The following is a 26,851-nucleotide window of genomic DNA, read 5'->3' on the forward strand; positions in this document are numbered from 1 at the left end:
AGGGAAAAAGAGTTCCACTGCATAAAGGAGGTTCCAAGACTGCTGTTGTAAATTACCGACCGATTAGCATATCAGGAATCGTTGTCAAGGTTTTGGAGAAATTAGTCAAGAGAAAAATAAAGGATTTAATAGATGAAAATGGGATAGATGAAACATGGTTTTGTGAAGGGTAGCTCATGATCATGCATCAGTCACTTGCTCATGTTTTATTATGCACACAGTAACGGCTGAACTGGATAAGGGTAATGGGTTTATAGTGATTCTACTGGACCTTCCTAAGGCCTTTGGCAGGATACCACCTGGAATTCTAATCAGTAAACTGCAGCATATGGGGATGGATATAGGGTTGGTGAGATGGATAGGAGGGTGGTTGATGAAGATATCAGAGAGTGGTTTATTGAGGAGTAGAGTCTAAAAGACGGCTTGTGACTAGTGGTGTGACACAGGGTTCAGTTCTTGGAACGCTACTTTTCAATTTCTTCATTAACGATATAGGGAAGGATCTGAGAGGAAGTTTGCTGATGATGCAAAGTTGGGTACAGCAATAGTGAGTGCACAGAATGTCAAAATTTTGCAAGATGGTTTGGATAGTTTGGAGGACTGAGTTAAGGAATATGGATGTCAATTTAATGTGGAGAGAAGAGGCAAGGAATAAGAAAAGTCTCATTCACTATGTTATTGTTGATAGTGATGTTTTCTCCCTGGTGCAGGACACCACAGTGTACAGAGGATTTGAAATTGGAAGCGATCACTATTTAGTCTTGAGCAGGATAAAATTGAATTTCATATTGAAAAGAATAACATTTAAGAAAGTTTTAAAGCGAATAAAAGTTGAGCAACTCTCAGATGGGAACTGTAGACAAAAATGCACAAAGATTATTGAAGAAAACGCTGATTGATTCAGCCAGAGAAGCATGTGGTGAGGTTGTCTGCAAGGATAGAAAAATCAGAACTCCATGGTGAATACAGGAAGTTAAAGAGGCAGTGAAGGAAAAGAAGAGAGCATATCAAAAGTTCCTGGCAAATAAGTCAGTTTTTGCTCTTAGAGAATACAGAGACAAATGTAAGAAAGCGAAACACTGTGTAAAACGAGCTAAACAAAAGTCATGGGAGTACTTTGGCAAGAACATAGAAAATAAATATCAAGAAAGTGGTAAGATATTCTGGAGGTTGTTGAAGAAGCTTAGAAATGGAGGAAAGAGTGCAAAAAGGAGTTAGAGATGATAAAGGTGACATGAAAACAAGAGAAAAAGATATCCTTGAAGTATGGAGTAATTACTTCGAAGAAATGCTAAATGAAACAAGCAGTGATAGCACAGTGGTAAAAAACACTCAACAGGACTATAGTCAGGAATACATATCCATACTTGAAGTAGAAAAAAGCCACCAAAGGTTTGAAATGTGGAAAGTCAGCAGGAGTAGATGATATTCGACCAGAAATACTGAAGTATGGTGGTATAAAAGTCTTACAGTAGCTGCACTGCATAATTCAGAAAGCCTGGACAGAGGGACGAATTCCTGATGATTGGAGTAGAGCTCTAATAGTACCCATATATAAAAAGGGAAATAAAACTGAATGTGAGAATTACAGACGTATTTCCCTGCTGAGTGTTCCTAGCAAGATCTATGCAAGTATACTTGAGAAACGGTTGAGAAGAATTGTGGAAGAAAAGCTTGGTGAAGAACAACCTGGATTCAGGCCAAATAGTTGAGAAAGCATGGGAATATAACAAAGATCTGTATTTAAGTTTTGTCAACCTGGAAAAGGCATATGACAAGGTATCAAGAGAGAAGCTATTCAATACACTACAGTTATAGGGTGTCAATGGGGCATTATATCAAGCAATAATTAGTCTTTATTTGAGTTGTAAGTCAGCAGTTACAATTGAAGGAAGTACAGGAAGATGGTTTAATGTTAAATCTGGTGTGAGACAAGGATGTACATTATCCCCTCTGTTATTCATTATCTATATGGATCACATTATGAAGGAAAGTGGTATTAAACATGATATGAAAATTGGAGATGTTAATGATCGGCTCTGCTTTATGCGGACGATGTTATACTTATCAATAAATCTTCTACAAGTTTGCAAGATTCCCTGACTAAACTGAATAACTGTTGTAATAAATAAGGTATGAAGGTCATCATTAAAAAGACTAAGAAAATAGGTAGAATTGTTGAAAATGTCAACTGTGTTGTGAATGGGGAACCTGTGGAACAAGTTCACAACATTCTAGCTACTTAGGCATGACTTTTACTGAAGATGGTAAATTAAATATGGAAATTGACAACAGAATCAACAAAGCTGATATGGTAGGCAGTCAACTGAATAAATTCATATGGAATAAGAGAGAAATTAATCAGAACACTAAATTAGCTGTATACAAGACAGTGTTCAAACCAGTTTTAACTTATGGATCTGAGAGCTGTGTCAGAAGTAAAACACTTGACCAAAGACTAAAGACCGCAGATATGAGTGTCCTGAGAAAGATTAGAGGCGTGAACAGATGGCATCAATGGCAATATCATATTAAAAGTGACGATATTAGGAAAGAACTTGACATTGTCAGCATCCAGGAATGCATTAGCAGAGCTAATCTCAGGTGGTGTGGTCACTTAAACAGAATGGACGAGGAAAGATTAACACGTTTGCTGCCACGCTACTTCGGCATAGTCTGTTCCCGTACACCGAGCAATTTCACTTCTTCAAGGTCAGTACGGTAATCTCGTTGACGGCGGTAAGCGTCATACGAGTATACTCGTAGTTGGCTTGTGCAGAGCATATACCATCTATGAGAATACAGAGTTTTGATGCTAGCTCCACAAGGCAAGCATTTTCACTTCTTCAAGATCAGTACAGTAATCTCGTTGCTGGCGGTAAGCATCATACGAGCATACTCATAGCTGGCTTGTGTGGCTGGTTTACCAACTACAAGAGTATTCATAGTTGGCAGCGAACATATTAACAAAACAAGTGTTCTCTGCCAAGTTGGCAGGAAAACAACACAGAGGAAGACCACGGTACAAAGTGCCTTAGACGATAGAAATATAAGATCTGATAATGTTGGAGTCTTGACAAGTAACAGACTGATTTGGAGGAAAATTGTAGATAGGAAATTAGTAATGATGCAAATTTTTCATGTAGTACTATCATATCCTGTACACCCCCTGATGATACATGTGGAATTTGATGATGATGATTTGCTGGACCAAACTAATTGCAAACTCTTTCCATGTGTTTGATGAGTTTCTGGTCATCCAGTTCTTTCATCATCTCTCATGTCTTCCCTCTCTCTTCAAACCTCTTATGCTGCTCAAATAGGTTACACACCTACAGTCACGGTACACTTTTTCATGGTATCATTGCCATAAACTACTCTTAACATGTCTAGAGTTTCAGTTGTGCATTTTCCTTTACTTTGCATAAAACTTGATGTCACCACACTGTTCTAGATTCTGTTCACTCATTTTTCTGCTGAAACCAATAAACATGCACATGTAACTCTACCACTGCTTGTCAACTATGAATTGATTGTTTTGATATGACTCAAGGCAACAGCAGAGATGTCAGGTTCAGCCTGACTTGCCATATGCAATAGTACAACACCATCCTGGGAATTTAATTATCACATATCATACAGCTTATCTGTCAATCCATTTCTGTATTAAGCTCCTACCAACTTCTTTAAAATTTTCACCACTACTCCAGAGATATTCATATCTTGGATGTCAGACACATCAATTTTTGTTCCACATCACAGGACATTCTTCTATTCTAATGCATTCTGTGATTTGTGAGGATCAGATTAAGAGAGATGAAAAGGAATGGTATATATGTAAAATATATACCATTCCTTTTGATGGTATAAGTAAAAATAAATTTTATTTTAAATAAATAAAAATAAATAAACTCTTTAAAAATAAATCTTATATTTATTTTTAAAGAGTCCCTTAAAAATAAATATAAGAAAAAAAAAATACATGTGATCTTTGCTATTTTTTGAAAATTACCATGGAAAAGGTAATTAATGATTAACGCAGCGTGAACTTTAAATTAAAGATGCCAACAAATTATATTCTGGCTTTAATCCTTTATCCAAGTGTAAGCAAACAAAGTTTGTGCATGAAGTAATTTACGACTACAAATCACTTGCCTTAGTATCCCATAATGCAAAGCACACATCCTTATGGAATATGGGAAGGCAAGGTTGAAACTGGTCTGGGTAGTGACCCATCCCATAATGCCTAGCATTACACATTTCCATAAGGATATGGAAATGTGTAATGCATCACACATTTTCACATCACTAAGGCAAGTGATGTGAAGTCATTAGCCTCTATATGAGTTGCCAGTCATGAAATTACTTCACGCACAAAATTTGTTTGCTTATACTTGGATAAAGGATTAAATCAAGTATATAATTTCTTGGCATCTTTAATTTATAGTACAAACAAGTACAAAAACGTTCAATAGCAATGTGAACTTTTGTGGCTGGAAATTGAAAAAGAAGGCCATACAAGCTTTAATAGAACTGGACAAATGCAAATAATAACAAATTCAGTTGGAGAGAGAATACAATAAATCATCATCATCATCATCGAATTCCTGATATATGCCCTCAAGAGATGTACAGGATATCATAGTACTACATGAAAAATTTACATCATTACTAACGTCCAATCTACAATTTTCCTCCAAATCAGTCTGTTAAATGTCAAGACTCCACTATTATCAGATCTTATATTTCTGTCTTCAAAGGCACTTTTTACTGTATCAATCCAAATATATCTTGGTCTTCCACTGGGTCTTTTTCCTGCCAACCTGGCAGAGAACACTAGTTTTGCTAATCTTTTATCTCCCATTCTGTTTAAGTGACCATACCACTTGAGATTAGCTCTGCTAACGCATTCCTGGATGCTGACAATGTCAAGTTCTTTCCTAATATCCTTATTTTTAATTAGATATTGCCATTGATGCCATCTGTTCATGCCCCCTAATCTTTCTCAGTACTCTCATATCTGCAGTCTCAAGTCTTTGGTCACAGCTAATTTAACATTTTGGCTAATTTCTCTCTTATTCCACATAAATTTATTCAGTTGACATCCTACCATACCAGCTTTGCTTATTCTGTTGACAATTTCCATATTTAACTTACCATTTTCACTAAAAATCATGCCGAAGTAGCTGAAATGTTTTATTTGTTCTATTAGTTCTCCATTCACAATGCAGCTGATATTTTCAATGTCTTTGTCTTTTTAATGTTGATGTTCATACCATATCTATTACAACAGTTATTCAATTTAGTCATGGCATCTTGCAGACTTGTTCTTGCAGTTATTCAATTTAGTCATAGCATCTTGCAGACTTGTAGCAGATTTATTTAGAAGCATAACAACATCCACATAAAGCAAAGAGCTGAGATTAACACCTCTAATTTTGATATCAAGTTTAATACCAGTTTCTTTCAAAACGTGATCCATATAAGTAATGAATAAGAGAGGGGATAATGTACATTATTGTCTGACACCAGATTTAACATTAAACCATCTTCCTGTACCTCCTTCAATTCTAATTGCTGACTGACAACTCAAATAAAGATTAAGGATTGCTTGATATAATATCCCATTAACACCATATAACTGTAGTGTTTGGAATAGCTTCTCTCTTGCAACCTTGTCATATGCCTTTTCCAGATCTACAAAACTTAAATACAGATCTTTGTTGTATTCCCATGATTTCTCAACTATTTGTCATAAAGTGATGATCTGATCCTGACAGCCTCTATTTGGCCTGAATTCAGCTTGTTCTTCACCAAGCTTTTCTTCCACAATTCTTCTCCACTGTTTCTCTAGTATACTTCCACAGATCTTGCCAGGAATACTCAGTAGGGAAATACCTTTGTAATTTTCCCAATCAGTTTTATTTCCTTTTTATATATGTACACTATGAGAGCTCTACTCCAATCATCTGGAATTCGTCCCTCTGAACTATGCAGTGCAGCTACTGTACGACTTTTATACCCCCATACTTGAGCACTTCTGGTCGAATATCATCTACTCTTGCTGCCTTTTCACATTTCAGGCTTTTGATGGCTTTTCGTACTTCAAGTATGGATATGTATTCCTGACTGCATGTCTGGTCAGTGTTTTTTAGCACCATGTTATCATCACTGCTTGTTTTATTAAGCAATTTTTCAAAGTAATAACTTCATACTCCTCCTCTTTTTCTTCTGTTTTCATGTCACCTTTATCATCTCAAATTCCTTTTACAGCACTCTTTCCTCCATTTCTGAGCTTCTTCAACAACCTCAAGAATATCTTGCTACCTTCTTGCTATTTATTTTCTCCCATGACATTTGTTTAGCTACTTTTACACAGTGTTTGGCTTTCTTACATTTGTCTCTGTATTCTCTAAGAGCACAAGCTGACTTATTTGACAGGAACTTTTGTTATGCTTTCTTCTTTTCCTTCACTGCCTCTTTAACTTCCTGTGTCCACCATGGAGTTCTGATTTTTCTATCCTTGCACACAACCTCACCACATGCCTCTCTGGCTGAATCAATTAGTGTTTTCTTCATGGCCTGCCACTGAATCGCCAAAGTTTGGTTCCTGCTCTCAAACTCTTTTATTTTTTCTTCAATAATCGTTGTGTATTTTAGTCTACAGTTCACATCTCAGAGTTGCTCAACTTTTATTCTCTTTAAAACTTTCTTACATGTTCTTTTCAATATGAAATTCAATTTTATCTTGCTCAAGACTGGCTATCACTTTCAATTTTAAATCCTCTGTACACTCTGGTGTCCTTACCAGTGGGAAAACCTCACTACCAACTATAACATAGTCAATGAGACTTTTCTTATTCCTTGCCTCTTCTCTCCATGTGAATTTGTGCACATTTCAATGTTGGATCATTGTGTTAGTAATAACCAGTCCATGTCCTGAGCAGAAATCCAACAGGTATTTGCTATTATTATTTGCTATGCTCTTTTCTCCAAATTTTCCCAAAATATTTTTGTATGTCTCACAATGATTTCCTACTCTGCTATTTAGATCCCCAACAAGGATCAACTTTTCCTTTTTCATTGTGTTGGTTGCTTTCTCTAAAGTCTCAAAAAATTCCTCCACTTAGTAGGACCTTCTGTAGGACCAACTTTCTGTGGGCAAAAACAAGTCTCATTGTCCAGTTCCCCATTCTTATATTAGCCCACATCACTCTCTTGAGACTGCCTGCCATTCAAGAAGATTAGCCTCGTATTTAGTGTTGAATACTATGGGTACTCCTTCTTTTCCTCGATTGTCATTGCCTGAATATAACATTTTGTATTTATTGCTCAGAAAGATCTCACCAGTTTTGTCTTTTTTGTTTCAGTCACCCCTATTATGTCGATCTGGTACTTATCCAATTCCTCAGCTAGCTTCATTTCTTTGCCATTCAGGCTTCTTATGTTGATAACACCTATCTTGAATTCTGGTGATGTCGAGTTGGAATAAGGTTTAGGATTTGTTCTAGTAGCTGACTTTTCGTTGTTTGCCCTGTTTCCATGGCGAAAACAACGGGGGGGGGGGGCCTTGTTTAACAGGGTGATGCCCCAGCCGGCATGAAATTTTGTCATGTTGTACCATCATTTTGTATTTTGGTTTAAGCCAATAAGAATACAATTTGGTAGGCTAAATCCCAAATTGCCAGCCCATCCTCATTCGTTCAGTATCCAGATAGATACCCAACCGGGTGCACCATGAGAAGGTGAGGATTGGACATTACGTCAGAAGCCCTGGTCGGTTGTCTGTATTCCTTTGAAGGCTATGTGGAAGTCTCCTCTCAGCTACATAGCTTTGATCTTTAAGCACCCCCTACAATACATTATGGATTGTGATATCTTCATAACTGTTCAGGATAGAAAAATATACAGGAATTTGAAATAGGAAGTGACCACTATTGAATTTTGAGTAAAATAAAAATGAATATCATATTAAAGAGGGAAAATATGAAAGAAAGTTTTAAAAAGAATCAACATTGGAAAGTTAAGTTTTCATAGGTGAATTATAGATTCAAATATACTTGATTGATTCAACTAGAGTTTTATGGTTATCTATAAGGTGAGAAAAATCAGAACTTGATGGTGGAATCAAGAGTCTTATGAAGTTTATCTAAAATTGAAAATTTAGAGGAGTATACAATGCATAAATAACTTAAAATAATCTGATTTTTTCTCTCTATTTTTATAAAAGACTGCATATGTGCTAAATATAACTTACCATTCAATTCTACTTCTTCGTCTTCCAGAAGGGCATTTATGTCAAATGTTTTTTCCATTTTTTCAACATATTCAGCCCCTATATGGATAGGAAGTGTATGACTTTCAGGAGGATGGGTATAGTATTTAATTTTCCCACTAAAAACCAAATATGCGTATAAAATGTGTAAGATTTTATTTTTAAAAATAAAAGTATTATATTTAGTAATGCAAAAAAATAAAATAAATAAATAAAAATAACAGTTATTCAATGCAAGCATTCACTTAGATGAGGGGAGTAATACTAATCTTCAAGTCACTCCACTCACCAACCTCCTCTCAGTCCCACTTTGACAGCAGTATCAGGTATTGATATTGGCTCAAGGCAACAACTATGATGTTGCTCCAAACAAATTCCCAATTATGGATTTTCTATGTAGCATTGATTATAATACAGAAATTTGGCTTTAACCCTTGAGTTTCAAAGTAAATTCAAATTTCAATTAAATTTGAATAAAAATTCTCTCCTCATTACAAAGAGAGAACAAATATAAAGTCTCTTCACTGAAGAAATAACAATTATTCATGATGATACAAGTTAGAGCAATGATCATCCTACAGAGCAATGAATATTATTTGTTAAATGATCTGTTATTTACTTTTAAACTATCATTGAACGACTGGATGGAGAATATCCAGTGGTTTGCTGATAATAATTCTAAACTGAGGAGGATAATAATGCAGGTGATGAAGAGACCCCTCTCGATGGGCAAAGTATAATGGATGACATGATGTATATTACAAAAGACAAAACTATATTGTAAGAAACTGACAATACTAGGAATTTGAGGATGATGGTGGACAGATCACAAAAAAAAAAAAAAAAAAGCTTAAAAATCAGATGTTAAGAAAGACAAGGAAAAACAGGGATAAGGAAATTATTATCATTCTTTACAAGGCTGATATGACCACATCTAGATTACTGCACACAGATTTGGTAGCCAAAGTTTCTTAGGAATATGGAAATCTCTAAGAGGAGCCAAAAGAAAGATGAATTTTCTCTGGAATGGAATGTTTTCTATAAGAAAAGATAAATGGATTACAAAGTTTACTTGTCATTGAAAACAAAACCAGGAAACATGACATAAATATAAGTTACAAAAGGAGTTTTTATGGAGTACATACAAAAGTAATTTTTCAGTATATGACAGGGATAATGGAGAAGAAATCACCCTGGAAGTTATGTAATAGTACTTAGCAAGGAAGTGAAAAGTAAATTATTTGTTTCGAGAGTGGTAAAATAAGCAGGTGAAATAAGCTGCTATTAGCAGTTTATTTCATCAGAAGGTACTCTGTCACCGAATAAGATTAAAGAAAGGCATCTTAGATATGTAAATTGAGTTTAGTGTGGGCCTTACATGATGAATCTTCATATTTTTTGGAAATACCGATATAATAACAACATATCACTGACAATAGAAAATGCTAACATTCCTCTCAGATCTATGGTAAATAATTAGCCACTTATGGTACTAAAATAAACTAAGTTTTCAATCTTTTCCAGACAGAACTGACAAAAACATTACGCAGATGGAATAACTTAATGTCTTTATCCATTCCACCCATCAATAGCATTTCAAACAAAAGACTGCAGACCATTACTTAGTTCATTCAGATACTCTAATGAATTTGAGTATAGTCTGTGATTACTGTCAGATATTCCATTAGATGATATACTTAAAATATTGAAACAGATCTCCGAGAGATATTTCTATATTCTATTCTAAAATTATCTTAGTATTATTTAAATTTAAAATAGGATAGTTGATGTCAGAGGTGCTTAAGGGTCAAAACTGTATAACTGAGAGGAGACCTCCACATAGCCTTTAAAGGAATGCGGAGAAATGACCAGGGCTTCTGACCTGATGTCCAATCCTCACCTCGTAGTGCACCCTGTTGGGTATCTACTTAGATACTGAATGAACGAGGATGGGCTGGCAATTTGGGATTTAGCCATTCAAATTGTGTTCTTATTGGTTAAACCAAAATAAAAAATAATGGTACAACATGACAAAATTTTATACCGGCTGGGGCATCGCTCGGTTAAACAAGGCCCCCGTTGTTTTCACCAGGGAACCAGGGCGAACAGCAAAAAGTCAGCTACTGGAACAAATCTGAAAACAAACTCCAACTCAATATCACCAGAGTTACAGATCGGTATTATCAACGTAAGAAGCCTGAATGGCAAAGAAATGGAGCTAGCTAAGGAATTGGATAAGTACTAGATCGACATAATAGGGGTAACTGAAACAAAAAAGACAAAAACTTGTGAGATCTTTCTGAGCAATAAATATAAAATGTTGTATTCAGACAATGACAATCAAGGAAAAGAACGAGTAGCCATAGAATTCAACACTAAATACGAGGCTAATCTTCTTGAATGGCAGGCAGTCTCAAGTGGAGTGATGTGGGCAAATATCAGAATGAGGAAATGGATAATGAGACTTATTTGTGCCTATGGTCCCACAGAAGGTTTTACCAAGGTAGAAGTGGAGAATTTTTTGATGCTTTAGAAAAAGCAACTGACACAATGAAAAGGAAAAGTTGGTCCTTGTAGGGGGATCTAAATAGCAGAGTAGGAAATGTCAGACATACAAAAATATTTTGGCAAAATTTGGAGAAAAGAGCAAAGCAAATAATAATAGCAAATACCTGTTGGATTTCTGCTCAGGACATGGACTGGTTATTACTAACACAATGATCCAACATTGAAATGTGCACAAATTCACATAGAGAGAAGAGGCAAGGAATAAGAAAAGTCTCATCGACTATGTTATAGTTGATAGTGAGGTTTTCCCACTGGTAAGGACACCAGAGTGTACAGAGGATTTGAAATTGAAAGTGATCGCCAGTCTTGAGCAAGATAAAATTGAATTTCATATTGAAAACAATAACATGTAAGAAAGTTTTAAAGTGAATAAAAGTTGAGCAGCTCTCAGATGTGAACTGTAGACTAAAATACAGAAAGATTATTGGGAAAAAAATGAAAGAGTTTGAGAACAGGAATCAAACCTTGGAGATTCAGTGGCAAACTCTGAAGATAACATTGATTGATTCTGCCAGAGAGGCATGTGGTGAGGTTGTCTGCAAGGATAAAAAAATCAGTACTCCCTGGTGGACACAGGAAGTTAAAGAGGCAGTGAAGGAAAAGAAGAAAGCATACCAAAAGTTCCTGTCAAAGAAGTCAGCTTGTGCTCTTAGAGAATATAGAGACAAATGCAAGAATGCTAAACACTGTGTAAAACTAGCTAAACAAAAGTCATGGGAGGACTTTGGCAAGAATATAGAAAATAAATATCAAGAAGGAGGCAAAATATTCTGGAGGTTGTTGAAGAAGCTTAGAAATGGAAGAAAGAGTGCTGTAAAAGGAGTTAGAGATGACAAAGGTGACATGAAAACAGGAGAAAACGATATCCTTGAAGTACGGAGTAATTACTTTGAAAAACTGCTAAATGAAACAAGCAGTGATGACAGCACAGTGGTAAAAAACCCTGACCAGGCATGTAGTCAGGAATACATATCCATACTTGAAGTAGAAAAAGTCATCAAAGGCTTGAAATGTGGAAAGGCAGCAAGAGTAGATGATATTCGACCAGAAATGGTGAAGTATGGTGATATAAAAGTCTTACAGTGGCTGCACTGCATAGTTCAGAAAGCCTGGACAGAGCTGTATAAATGAGAGGAGACCTCCACATAGTAGATGTGGCAGCAAGAGTAGATGATATTCGACCAGAAATGGTGAAGTATGGTGGTATAAAAGTCTTACAGTGGCTGCACTGCATAGTTCAGAAAGCCTGGACAGAGCTGTATAACTGAGAGGAGACCTCCACATAGCCTTTAAAGGAATGCGGAGAAATGACCAGGGCTTCTGACCTAATGTCCAATCCTCACCTCGTGGTGCACCCTGTTGGGTATCTACTTAGATACTGAATGAACGAGGATGGGCTGGCAATTTGGGATTTAGCCATTCAAATTGTGTTCTTATTGGTTAAACCAAAATAAAAAATAATGGTACAACATGACAAAATTTTATGCCGGCTGGGGCATCGCTCGGTTAAACAAGGCCCCCGTTGTTTTCACCAGGGAACCAGGGCGAACAGCAAAAAGTCAGCTACTGGAACAAATCTGAAAAGGGACGAATTCCCGATGATTGGAGTAGAGCTCTCATAGTACCCATATATAAAAAAAGGGAAATAAAACTGAATGTGAGAATTACAGAGGTATTTCCCTACTGAGTGTTCCTGGCAAGATCTATGCAAGTATACTTGAGAAACGGTTGAGAAGAATTGTGGAAGAAAAGTTGGGTGAAGAACAAGCTGGATTCATGCCAAATAGAGGCTGTCAGGATCAGATCTTCACTTTACGAGAAATAGTCGAGAAAGCGTGGGAATATAACAAAGATCTGTATTTAAGTTTTGTCAATTTGGAAAAGGCATATGACAAGGTGCCAAGAGAGAAGCTATTCAATACGCTGCAGTTATATGGTGTCAATGGGGCATTATATCAAGCAATACTTAGTCTTTATTTGAGTTGTAAGTCAGCAGTTAGAATTGAAGCAAGTACAGGAAGATGGTTTAATGTTAAATCTGGTGTCAGACAATAATGTACATTATCCCCTCTCTTATTCATTACCTATATGGATCACATTTTGAAAGAAACTGGTATTAAACTTGATATCAAAATTAGTGGTGTTAATCTCAGCTCTTTGCTTTATGCGGATGATGTTATACTTCTAAATAAATCTGCTATAAGTCTGCAAGATTCTCTGACTAAATTGAATAGCTGTTGTAATAGATATGGTATGAAGGTCAGTAATAAAAAGACAAAGACAATGAAAATAGGCAGAATCATTGAAAATGTCAACTGTGTTGTGAATGGAGAACCTGTGGAACAAGTAAAACATTTCAGCTACTTAGGCACGATTTTTACTGAAGATGGTAAATTAAATATAGAAATAGACAACAGAATCAGCAAAGCTGGTATGGTGGGAAGTCAATTGAATAAATTCATATGGAATAAGAGAGAAATTAGTTGGAAAACTAAATTAGCTGAATACAAGACAGTGTTCAAACCAGTTTTAACTTATGGATCTGAGAGCTGGGTCAGAAGTAAAACACTTGACCAAAGACTAGACACCGCAGATATGAGAGTCCTGAGAAAGATTAGAGGCGTGAACAGTTGGCATCAATGGCAATATCATATTAAAAACGAGGAGATTAGGAAAGAACTTGACATTGTCAGCATCCAGGAATGCATTAGCAGAGCTAATCTCAGGTGGTATGGTCACTTAAATAGAATGGGAGAGAAAAGATTAGCAAAACAAGTGTTCTCTGCCAGGTTGGCAGGAAAACGACCCAGAGGAAGACCAAGATATAGGTGGATTGATATGGGACAAAGTGCCTTAGACGATAGAAATATAAGATCTGATAATGTTGGAGTCTTGACAAGTAACAGACTGATTTGGAGGAAAATTGTAGATAGGAAGTTAGTAATGATGTAATTTTTTCATGTAATACTATCATATCCTGTACACCCCTTGAGGGTACATGGCAGGAATTTGATGATGATGATGATGATAGTTCATGTCAAAAACAATTTTTTCAAGTGGATGGACTCTGTTATCTACTACTGCCATTTTTTTTTAATGCAAAACTTAGAAATATGCATACTTTCTTCAATCAATGTCAGTATCAACGCACTATACCAATATTTTCACTTTTGTTTTAGAACTCTTCATTAACAGATCTGCATGTTATATTATGAGTATTTATTATTATTATTACTTGATATAAAATAATCTATGTTGGGTTTTATTACACCATAATAATTATATCAACTGGTTTTGCTACATATGCTAGTGGATTCTTCTGGGTTAAGAAAAACAAGAAAATACAATAAAGGGGTAAACATGAACCCTTTTTTTTTAAATAAAAAAAAGGAACATGTAGAAACCATTACATAAAAGTAAAAAAGAAACAGAAAACACGTGGAACATGGAAACTGGCATGAATCAGTCATTGTTCAGTAAGTGTGCACGACAGTAGGCAGAAAAGTTAAAGTCTGATGTGCAGAAAGATCTAATAAGCTACTTCCATGGTTTCTATGGAGTGTGCCTCGTGAGTGAATAACCATTGTCCTCTATATAGAAAACAACTTCAATGCCTGCAATATCAAAGAATCTACGATGGTTATCCATTCACTATGCACACTCAACAGAAACCAAGGAATGATTCTGTGATATTTGGAAATTGTGTGTTAGATCTTTCCATATGTCTGACGAACTTTTCTGTCAACTATCTCACACACTTACTGAACAATGACTGACCCATGCCAGTTTACATGTTCCATATCTTTTTTTTTTTTTTAACTTTTGTGTAATGGTTCACATTTACCCCTTGCTAAACCACCAAAAACCAACCTCTCAAGGAAAGAATCTGAAGCTCTTCAAGAAATCAAAATTACTAAATTACTTACTTCTAGATCGTTCTACCTACCTTCCTATAGACATTGATGGGATCAGTGCACAGATCAGAACATTCCATAGGCTCCTTAAAAATGTTACCTCTTTTGTATAGAGTTATACAAACTAAAATTGTATAACTCTATATCCTCCTCCACCCAGATATATATGGTTCTAGTACTAAGACTTATACGTTGGTTAGACATAACTGGTAATTAATTTATGGAATTAACAACGCATATGAAGTATATTAATTAAAGATACTTTAATGAATCACTTCTATATTTCGGCAATGTCACATTGCCATCTTCAGGAACATAAATATCTTTATGTTCCTGAAGATGGCAATGTGACATTGCCGAAATATAGAAGTGATTCATTAAAGTATCTTTAATTAATATACTTCATATGCGTTGTTAATTCCGTAAATTAATTACCAGATATATATGGACTATGAAATCATCCATAAACAAAATGTGCCATTATGTCCTACTGTCAATGGCACTGATAACATCTTTTGTTAAGTCTTTATTTTACTGTTTCTGTGTTGTTGAGGCTGTGAGAAATCTTTTTCTTCTTCTTTTCAGCCATTTTCGTCCACTGCTGGATGAAGGCCTCCTTCAGTTCCTACCACCTTTCTCTGCCCTTGGCAATGGTTGACCAATTTTTCCCAACAAAATTTGACAATTCATCACTCCACCTTCTTTTAGGACATCCTCAACCTCATTTCCCTTCTTTTGGAATCCAGTTCATCAGTATAGTGATCCATCGCTCATCTTCTCTTCTGGATGATATCCAGCCCATTTCCATTTTAGTCGCTTATGGTGAAGAATGATGTCAGTGAGTCTGGCTTCTTATCCAGGTGTTTTGCTTCTTATCTTTTAATGTGATGCCTAGCATTAGCTTCTCTGTTTTTCTTTGAGTTGTTACTAGTTTATTTGTCAGTTCTTTTGTTAGAGACCAAGTTTCACAACCATATGTGATGACTGGAAGTATACACTGGTTAAATGTCTTCCTTTTTAAACAGAGTGGGATATCATTGTTTTGAAAAATGCTTTTCAATTTTCTGAATGCACTCCAGGCAAGTTGAATTCTTCTATTTATTTCCTTTTGGAGTCCACAGTTTAGATCAATGAGATGACCTACCTAAGTATGAATATGAAGAGACTCTTTCCAAGAAATTGTTTTTTACAATATTATTATGTTTTATGGTGTTACAAAATGATTAAGTGTTTTCTCTGTGAGTAATGAGACTGCCAAAATATGTAAATTGTTTTACTTGTTCAAGTATGTGATTTTTCTAAGTTTATTGAAATTTTTTCCACATCTCTTCTTATTTTCATCCTCTATTTCATATAAATTTATTCAGTTAAACCCTGCCATGCCAGCCTAATCTATTTTCCATCTTCATATTTAATTTGCTATCTACATTAAAAATTTTGCTTGCTTAAAAAAACTGAAATGTTTTTCTTATTCTTGAGGTTCTCCACACAGTTGATGTTTTCAATGTGCCTCCTATTTTCATATTTTTTGTCATTTTATTGCTGATTTTCATGCCAAATCTTTTGAAATAATTATCCAAAGTGAAGTAATCTGCAAAAATGTATTGGATTTACTTAGGAATGTAACATCACCTGCATAAAAAGCTGAGATTAACTTCTTCAATTTAGATTTTCAGGTCTAAAGCTACTATCCTCTATGTTTATTGATATAGATGACAAATAACAATAGAAATAATGTGCACCTTTGAAGATATGAAACTTAAATATAGATGTTTTATCCTGTGCTATGGTATGTAGCACTGTTTCTGTGCAAAGTTAGAAAACAAAATAGTCTCAAAAACAGAACAGTGGTCTCACACCAGGCAATGAAATTCATTTCCCATGTAAAGACAATCACAAACATCCATGCCCATGGCAGGATTTTAACCAGCGACTTGTTGGTTGGAGGGTGGATACCAACAATTTGGCCAACTGGACCAGCATACTATAAAAATATACTATAAAACAAATGTAAATACAGTCACTAATCTATGAGGGCATATATTCGATACAAAATATATTACATGCAGAATAATATCTCATAATCCTTCAATCTTTTTCTCAAATCATATTCTCACATTACAGACTATTTTGTTAGGCATTTTATTGTAGCCACTTGCTGCAAAGTACTCAAAAGATTTGTGAAAATATCTCTGTTTGCCTTTGAAACTACCAGCAAGTTCCAGCTACTGCATAAACCATAATCTATATTATATACAGAAGAATTTTCTTACATTTTTAGTATATAATTATATAGATAAAGTTTCTGTAATTGCAAAATGTTAAGAATGGCAAACAGGTTGCTATTGAATATGCAAAGAAATACTTTACTGATTTTTTTTTTTTTTTTTTGAGTAATCTATAGTTACAATTTTGAATATCAGTACAATTTCTTTCATGCCATTTTACATATTTTGATCAAGCATATCTGTTAAGGAGAAATATACATAATTTAGTTTTATCGGTATTAATCTTGAGGTGATTACTGCTATGCCACTTATTTAGTTTCACATTATGATTAATTTGATTTTCTAAATCCTCAAGTGTCATTTTAGCATATATTAATGCTGTGTCATCAGCAAAGGATATCAAACACAACACCCCGCACCAAAACAAACAAAAGTCCCTCTAAGGCAGATACCAAGCCGACATGACATAGTCCTACACTTTTCCCGAAATGTTCTGATGACGATACATGATCGAAACGGCTTGCACCCCGTTAACACTCTCCACTGGCCCAATTTCCCATAAATCCTTTCCTTTTCCCAAAGAAGCACCCTTAATATAATATAATATATATATATATATATATATATATATATATATATAATTTTTTAAATAAACCCGGGTTTTCTAATTTAATTTTCCCACCTTGCCTCAAACTCCACCCCCCCCACGTTTCCCTATCCTACCCCCACTTTATCGGCCTAACAGCAGAAGTATGGAGAACGAAGACATCTCAACATCCAAACAAGTACGTGCAAAATTTCTTCCTCTTTTAGTCTGCATATATTTACCTCTAAAATACACTTATAATGCCCTAAAAAATTCTTGAATATATAGCCAATGTATTTAAAATAAGGGGACACCCCTAAACAGAAACAGGATAAAATAGCCGTATTAATAATAAAACAATATCATTTTGTCAAAAATGAAATCGTATTTGTGCGAGTACAAACTTTTTGTACTCGCACAAATCATTTACATATATTAAAAATAGGATTGGTCATAGCAACAAAAATGGCAGAAATTCCATCAACTGAAATCCCATATGACCCTTTTAGAAGTTTGTGAGTGTCAATCATATAACTCCTCCCTCTCTTTATCCTGTCTGCAGTCTACAAATTCTCAATCTGTCTTCATAATCAGTATTCCATAATCCTGGTATCATTTTTGGTATTCTCCTTTGCACTCTCTCCACTGTATCAGAATCACAACAGAAACCAGAAGACTAGACCTGAGCACAATAGTCCAAGTGTGGTCTTATCAATTACCATCAGGTCTTTATGGACTATCAATTACCATCAGGTCTTTACAGAAACTACTCTAATATCATTCCAAGATCCCTACCATGATCCGTTTCTTCCAGCATAATCCCACCAACATAATATGACATTGGATATCTAATCATGCCAAAGTACATGACTTTACATTTACTGACATCTTTTCCCGAAGCTCATAGTTCCAGTTCAAATCATTCTGCAAATACTGCATATCAGCAGCATTCCTGATTACCCTATCTATCTTTGTATCATCAGCAAATAGCTGTGTGTCACCTGTCAAATCGTTCCCAATCATTAATATACAATTAATGATACATTAATGTTATGATCATTTTTTGCACTTCTTTGAATATATCAAGATTTGCTATCTCCCTGCACATTTAATAATTTTGATAAATTCCTCATATAACAGATCATCATATTGTAGCTGATAATTTCTTATATCATTCTCAAATACATTATAATTTATTCTAGTTTCAATGTTTTCTTACTGAATGTACAGCTCATTGTTGGAAAGGATGTTCTGTTTCCAACAGAACAGAATAGGGAAGCTAAGATCTACAGCATACTTAAAAAGAGAGATGGTTAAGAAAAGTTCTCAATTCATAAAACATAAGAATTTATTAGTTGCTACCTAAATAAATTACAACTAGTTTTACCACCTAAAAGAGAACTGGTGGCTTCTTCAGGGTTAGATACATCAAAACAAATATAAATACAAAAATTACAAAGTTAAACACTGAAAAACTGCTACAACACAAATGGGTAAGTTCATGCTAAACTGTAAATGTAAAAACATGTCACATAAAACTACCTGCCTGAAGTGATAGAAGGTGTTGGCAAAACTGAAATCGCTAATACGAAAAGATTTAACGGTTGTTATTCAGTGATCTGTGCAAATCGATGACTACAATAGATTCCCTCAGAAGTCTCAATAAAAATTATTTTCTAAATAAAGCATGGTTGAAAGGCTCTAATCAACTGCATGGTTGGTATTAGAAGTATGACTAGCTAAACCAGATCTGTCTTTTCTTTTGAGGTCAACATCTGCAATATGTGCCTTCTTTCTCACTGAAATCCATGCCATGGCTTGTTCCTATGTGGGCCAAACCACATGAGCATGGATTTCCAAATAATCAAAGGTATCTGTAGAAAGATGTACTATCTTTAGGAGACCTCGGGAAGTTAGAAATAGTTTGAATTGGTTTAACATTACTCTCATGTTGTTATCTTTGAAAAGAGATGCTATTTTAATTGATAAACTGCCAATATATGGTATTGTAATGGAGTCTCTGTATTGGATATTCTGGTTATTGGAAGAAGGGTTCAAAAATAAAATGTTAACTGTTTTCTTGGACTAGCCATTGAGAACAAAATTAGAGTCTGGAGTTCTGTCTCGAGTCAGTCATCATTTTGCATAATAGAAACTGCTCTATTCTTTAGTGGATTATATGCCTAATATTTTAGAAGGCTGGTGAAGAGATGAGGTATGAAAATAACGTCCTTTATGATACACACCAAGAATAACACCACTTTCATTTTTTAGTGATGAGAACATCAAAGAAAGGGAGTTTCTTTCTCAAGTTCTAATGTAAATCTGATAGTGGGTTTGTAAGAGTTAAGAGAATGTAGAAATTATTGCAGGCTTGAGAGGCCATATTTCCAAATAATAAAGATGTCATCCACATATCTTCATCATATTGCAGATTTTATACTTGTTTCTGTTAGAAAAAGCATTTCAAAATTCTCCATGAAAAGATCAGCTGAAGGAAGAAAGGGCTGCCCATGGCAAAATCCAATTTTTTGTTTAAAAAACATTATTTGACTGAAAAAAAATTAGAATGGAGACAATGTTCAAATAAGTCAGTGACATATGGTGGAAAGAGAGAAAGATCTAAAGAGGTCTCTAAGATCTAAACATCATCAACAGGTAAAGAGGGATACAACTTCAGAACTTGCAAAGATTTACCAATCAGTAAATGGTTGGTCTAAACTGGATAGTTTTTGGACAAAATGGGAAGAATTTTTGATGTAAGATTCTGATGACCTTAGGTGTTGTCTAAGTAGATTAGCTAGATGTTCCAAATGTTGAAAGGTAACAAGAATTATCCAGTATTCTGAATGGTAGATGGACATTTGTGCTTGATCCTTACTAACATCAAATATTTCAGCCTTTCTTCCAGCTTAATCAGGAATTAGAGAAAAAGAAACATATCTGAATTATGAACAATGAGGTCCTCAAGAAAGATGTACTCACTATTTGGTATCTGGAATATAAAATATTAAGCTTCAGAAATAAATAATATATCAAAATGGTTATTGAAATTTGAAGAAAGACATGAATGCAACCAAAATGTACAACCTATATCTATACGAGTAGTTGTTGAAGCAGTTTCTTATTTTTGATGCCTGGCACACTATTTATGTTAAGGTTAAAAATGCTGATGAAGTTTAAGTATTTTTTTGTGGGAGATATATTTTTATCTGAAAAGTTACTGTATTTATTTACAGTATCTTTCATAGTTGTGTTGGTGGAAGATGGGTAAACATATCTTCCTGAATACCTGGTCTTTGATCCAGACCATCCTTGGTCTCTATCTCTACAGAAGCTTATTATCTCTCCATTATCCAGATCAGTGGTTCCCAAAGCGGGCGGTACCACCCCCTGGTGGGTAGCAGGATTATTTAAGGGGGCACCAGGAGGTAAGACATTTTTTGAGTTTTTTTGTTGGTAATTTCTGAAGTGGTCCTTTTTTACCTTAATAGTACTGAGTGTGTTATAATGTATTTTCCCATATTCTTATTTACTGAACAAAAATGTGAAGCTTTTAGCTATGTAAATGTTGTGTCACAGCTTGGCAAATTATAGGTTCTGTTATATTGTGAGGATATAAAGATAAAGATTATTATTTACAAAAACTTCTTTCAAATATGTATGTACGCTTGTTTCTGCATGTTCCAGAATAGAAATGGCAGATGCAGATATGTCAAAGAAGAAATGTAGGCAGTATACCATTGAATACCTAAAATATGGATGCATACAAGCACCAACAAACCAACAGCTGCCAATGTGCCAATTTGTGAAAGGGTCTTCTCTAATGAGGCCATGAAGCCTTCCAGAATAATTGAACATTTCAAAAAGTACATCCTGACAAGGCCAGTAGATCAAGGATTTACTTTCGTTGGAGGTTCCAGATTAGGTAATAAATCCATTTCCTGATACTGAGGTAGTGGGAGCCATGGAGGAAGAACTAATTGAGCTACAAAATGACTTTGAGCTGATGCCAAATTTTAAGAAATCTTAAAATCTTATGAAGAGTTTTGGTTGCAGAAAGAGATCTCTGCTCTTTCTGCATAGAGATTTCAAAGCCGAATAGAGAAAAACTACAAGAGTTTCATGCCAAATATAGAAATTACAAAAGTTTCGGCAGATCCAAGCATAAGCAAACCTTTCATGACAGGGGCAACTCTTAGTAAAGATGAAGTAAGTTCTGATCACTATCCTTAGTATTCCCCATAATATAAAACACATCTCCTAGTAGACATGTATGATGTTATGCATGTCCACTAAGAGATGTCTTTTACATTATGGGAAAATACTAAGGATAGTGATCAGTATTACTCCACTTTTACTACGAGTTGCCCCTGTCATAAAAGGTTTGCTTATGTTTGGATCCGCTGAAACTTTTATAGTTTCTATATTCGGCATGAAACTCTTGTGGTTTCTCTATTCGGCTTTGAAATAATGTTGGATTCAATATCAACTTAATTTGAATAAGACTCCAGATAACTCAATGTGGATATTAAACCAGACATAGGAAAACTGGTATCACTCCATGAAACCCATCCATCACATTAAGGATTTTCAGAACATTCAAGTCAATAGCTGCTATTGAATTGCCTTATTATACAATGTTTTATTAGATTTTAATGTAAAGTTGTTATTAAAGTTAAATGTGTTTTTTTTTTGGATTTAAAATAAATTTAAATTATAAATTAATAATTTGTTTTTTAAATGTTATTACCATTCCTTATGGGTTGTGTGAATCACTTTTCTGAATGTAGGGTGGGCTCAGGTAACACAGGAGGGCACTGACAATGAGTTTATGGATTCGAGGGGGCGGTGGCCTGAAAAAGTTCGGGAACCACTGATCTAGATCATCTAAGCTGCATATCCATGGTATCAATATTCAATTTAATCACAACCCTTGATAAGTGAGACTGTTATTAGAAAAAGGTAAATTTAATCAATTGCAAATTTCAAAAATATAAGCATCCAACTATAACATTCTACTTAGCAAGTAACCTGAAATTTCAATCTCTTTAGGTATATGATTATGAATGATTATTACCTGTTCCAATCATGAAGAACTTTTTTTGCAGCTGCTTCTAAATCGGGTATTCCTCCTTTTTTAAGTCTACCAATTCTTCGTGCCAGAATACTGAGAAATTCATGAGGAGATGAAAATTCGTGAACACGATAGTGAAGCATTAACTAAAAATGAAAATGTCAGATTATAAAGTTTACATTGCAAAAAAAAAATTTTTTTTGTAATTTATTCAAGGTTTTCTTATAGAACATTAATGAGTTGCTTAAGGATGAAGGCTGGGTAAATTGAGAAAACTTCTATATAGCAAATGCAGAGAACTGGTGAATCTTAATATTGGGTATCCACTTAGATATATATACAATAGACAGGTAAATTTGAGACTTTACCAATTAAACTGTATTGGCATAAATCAATCACAACAATGATATAACAATGATCATCATGCCAGCTGTAGTGCTGCCTAGATCAATAAGGTCCATACACTATTTTTGTCAGGCAACCAGGATGATAATGAAAAGTCAAATACAACAACCTCAGAATCAACAGAATTGAATATAGGCACAACAACATAAGAAGCATCCAAAAAAAAGATATTACTGAGATAAAGAACTTAAAATAAATGAGATACATCCAAATCATAATTTATGCAAAAGAACGTGAATCTATCGTATTCATATTAAACACAAAAATTAATTTCTTAAATAGTACATAATTCCAAGTAGAGTAATGAGGATAAATTTCAAAATGGAAAATGGGACTGTTCCCTTCTACCCTTTCACAGGAGAGTTTAGAAGGGAAGAGGAATTTTTGTGAGTCATTATACAGGGCAGTTGAGAACCTGAATACAGAGCAGGAAATGAATTTTACAGGCATACAAAATTATTTAGAGAAAATCTGGAGAAAAGAGCACAGCTAATAATAATAACAATAAGTACTTGCAAGATTTCTATTCAGGAGATACTAGCCATTATATACAACTGGTAGAGTTAACAATCATTTGAGAAGACAAAAACTTTAATAATAAAATTCTAGATTTCAACCTTTACATTAAGGTCAACTTCAGGAATATATACTGTATATATATACACATCTACAGTATATACTACTGCTACATTGCAGCTACAAGCAACAAACCAGACCAAGCTACATCACATCTAAAACTACATAGCCTACTTAGCACAGCCTCTTGAAGTAAAAAAAGTAAATAAATAAAAATTAAATTAAATTCATACAAAAGTTGTCTAGTAAAAAAAGCTATTTTTCTTTTTTCTACACTACCAACGCTACTATTATATGGGATAAATGGAATACAGGGCAATACATAGTCTATATTTAAGTTGTAAGTCAGCAGTTAGAATTGAAGGAAATCAGGAAAGCAGTTTGATGTAAAATCAGGTGTATATACAAGGATATATATTATCTGAACTCTTAATCATCATCTATATGGATCACATTATGAAAGAAAGTGGCATTAATCTGATATTAGAATTGGAAATTTCAGACTTAGCTATTATACAGATAATATTGCTCATAAACACATGTAGTGCAAGTCTCATGATTCTCTAACTAAACCGAATAACAGCTGTAACAAATTTGGCAAGAAAATCAGCAATAAAAAAACAAACTATGAAAATAGGCAGGAACATAGAAAACTTCAGCTGCATTCTGAATGATTTTGCCCAGCTATTTAGACACAATTTTTAGCAAGATTATTATTAGTATTATTATTATTAGTGAAGATTATTATTATAACCTCCATGGAGTTAAAAGACTCATTGCAGGATAAGATAGCAAGTTAAATTTTTAATAGACGACAGAATAAGCAAAACTGGCATTGTGGGGAGCCAGTTAAATAAATTTATATGGAATAAGGGAGAAATTAGCCAAAGCACTAAACTAGAAGTATACAAGACTGTGTTCAAACCAATTTCAAGTTATGGATTGAAGAGTTGGGTTAGAAATAAGCATTTGATCAAAGATAAGAGACCACAGAACTCCCATATCTTAGAAAAATTAGGGAAATGAACAGATGGCATCAATGGCAGAATCATATTCAAAATGAAAATATTAGGAAGGAACTTGACATTGTTTGCATTTAAGAATTAATACAGCTAATCTAAGTTATGGCCACTTCAACAGAATGGGAGAGGAGGAGTTAGCAAAACAGGTGATGTTTGATGCATATAATAGGACAAAAGCCTAAGAGGAAGACCAAGGTCTCGGTGGATTCAGTCAAAAGTGTCTTAGAAGAATGAAATAATAGAAATGGTAATATTGGAGTGCTGACAAGTATAGACTAATTTGGAGGAATATTGTTGATAGGAGATCATGCAATGTTGTCATAGTTGCCTGAACTATGACAGCATTGCAAGATACGGGAGTTCTGTGGTCTCTAATCTTTATCATATCAGCACATATCAGGAAATTAATGGTGATGATAAAATTAAATTGTAAGAATAATAGCTAATGCAAAATTTATATTAAAAAATCCAAGCAAGATTAATAATTAATTACACCAGCCAATTAGAATATTCTTATTTATGGCACTAGTTCTTATACCTTACTTTTAGTCTTTTTTTGGGCTGAAGTCCTTAATATATATATATATATATTAAACAAAAAAAAAAAAAAAAAGAAAAGAAAAGAAAAGAAAAATAGTAGGATTTCCTGTTGCCTTAACACATTCATCAGGTGATCATAGCTCTTTTGCCATCGCCCTAACTATTTGACGGTAAGAAAAAACACTGCGCCTCACAGAAATTTCATGCTTAAGTTTCAGACATGCTATGTATTGTAACAGTTCTATATATTAGAAGAAAACAATAATGAAGGAGAATGCTATATTTGAATTACTCAAATGTGTAAACATGTGAACCATCATTAATAAGCTATGTGAGAACGGGGCATATAAGTGAAGAACAAGTGTTCAGTAGAAATACTTTCATTACCTGGAAATGAATTATTAATAATTAACATTTGTGATATTATATGAATCATTATACAGGGCAGTTGAGAACCTGAAGTATTCAGGTTCTCAATAAGTGTCCCATAAGTTGCTGGGTGGAGTGAATAGCATGTGAACCTATAAATTCCACACATACATAAGTCAATTTATAATGACATAAAAATAAAATAAAATAAAAACACCTTATGAGGAGAGGAAAAGATCTGCAAAGTATAAATAACTAACCAATAATAAACAGCCACTGTATACATTTGGTTGTTCAGTAAATAACTATAGGGAAGGGCTAATCCAATGAATTAACAATAATAATCAAGTGATTCATTTAGACATGGTAGGAATAACTGTGGGTTGATGGTAGCAAATAAACGTGTTGGGCTTGTTATGTGTATTTATTTCTCTGTTTTATTTATAATTTGCTTCATTTTCTAAGAATTTTATTTTGTTTACTGAAGATCAGTATACATTTTATACAATAACAGAATATATATCTGATCATCATTGAAATTATCGGCACTTTCATGAATCCTACATTCATTACTTTTTTTTCTTTTATATATATATATATATATATATATATATATATATACATATCTTGAAATTAGATTGCATTATATTTGAGATATTCAATATTATCCTGACACTTCACAAATGCTAATTTTACAAATAAAATTCTACCGACAAAGCTGAAACTAACATGCTGTATAAGCTTTGTGAAAATGCAACATCTTGATGCAGAAGTAGCATACATACACTAAAGCCAGTTTCTGCCAGCAGTTTATGCATGTGCAGACTCAGCCTGGCATGAATGAATGAATCAATTTCTTTTTACTTTCATGTTGTCATTATCTAATGTTAATTTTTCTTCTTCTATGTAAACTTGTTGAGATCAGTATATTGTTTATGTGAGGTACTACCTATCTGAAGGTGTCTTTTATCAGATTGTATATAAGGCAAAACATGAAGATTTTTAGCCTGTCATTTTTGTTTTATGTGTTTCACATGCCTCTTGAAATTGGAAAGTGAGTTATTAGTGTATCCAAGAACAGCAAGGAATTTTTTTTCTATTTCAATCATGAATTCTATCAATAATGAAAGCTCATCAACGATCTCATGTTTCTAGAAGATGCCAAGACAACAATGTATTTCCAAATTGCATCACGATGGGAAAGAAATTTGCCTCTGACAAAGCCTTTTGGATTTATTCACACTTTGAGAAAGCTCTACCAAGAGAATAGATCCAAAAAATAAGAAAGAAT

At 34.2% G+C, this 26,851-nt stretch overlaps 1 protein-coding gene across 1 annotated transcript in view; it reads right to left on the reverse strand.

Annotated features, from left to right (window-relative positions):
• Positions 1-26,851, reverse strand: part of Ns1 (Nucleostemin 1) — a 231,282-nt gene that overhangs the window by 47,447 nt on the left and 156,984 nt on the right. The window contains exons 11-12 of the mRNA XM_090396775.1: positions 22,652-22,794; positions 8,258-8,394 (exon numbers count right to left, since the gene is read on the reverse strand). Of these exons, the coding sequence (XP_090252901.1) occupies positions 8,258-8,394; positions 22,652-22,794 (280 nt within the window). The remainder of the gene's footprint in view (positions 1-8,257; positions 8,395-22,651; positions 22,795-26,851) is intronic.

The sequence above is a fragment of the Typopeltis vanoorti genome, chromosome 1 (genome assembly GCF_054136105.1).
Source record: "Typopeltis vanoorti isolate ZY-2024b chromosome 1, IOZ_Tvanoo_1.0, whole genome shotgun sequence".
NCBI classification, from domain to species: domain Eukaryota; kingdom Metazoa; phylum Arthropoda; class Arachnida; order Uropygi; family Thelyphonidae; genus Typopeltis; species Typopeltis vanoorti.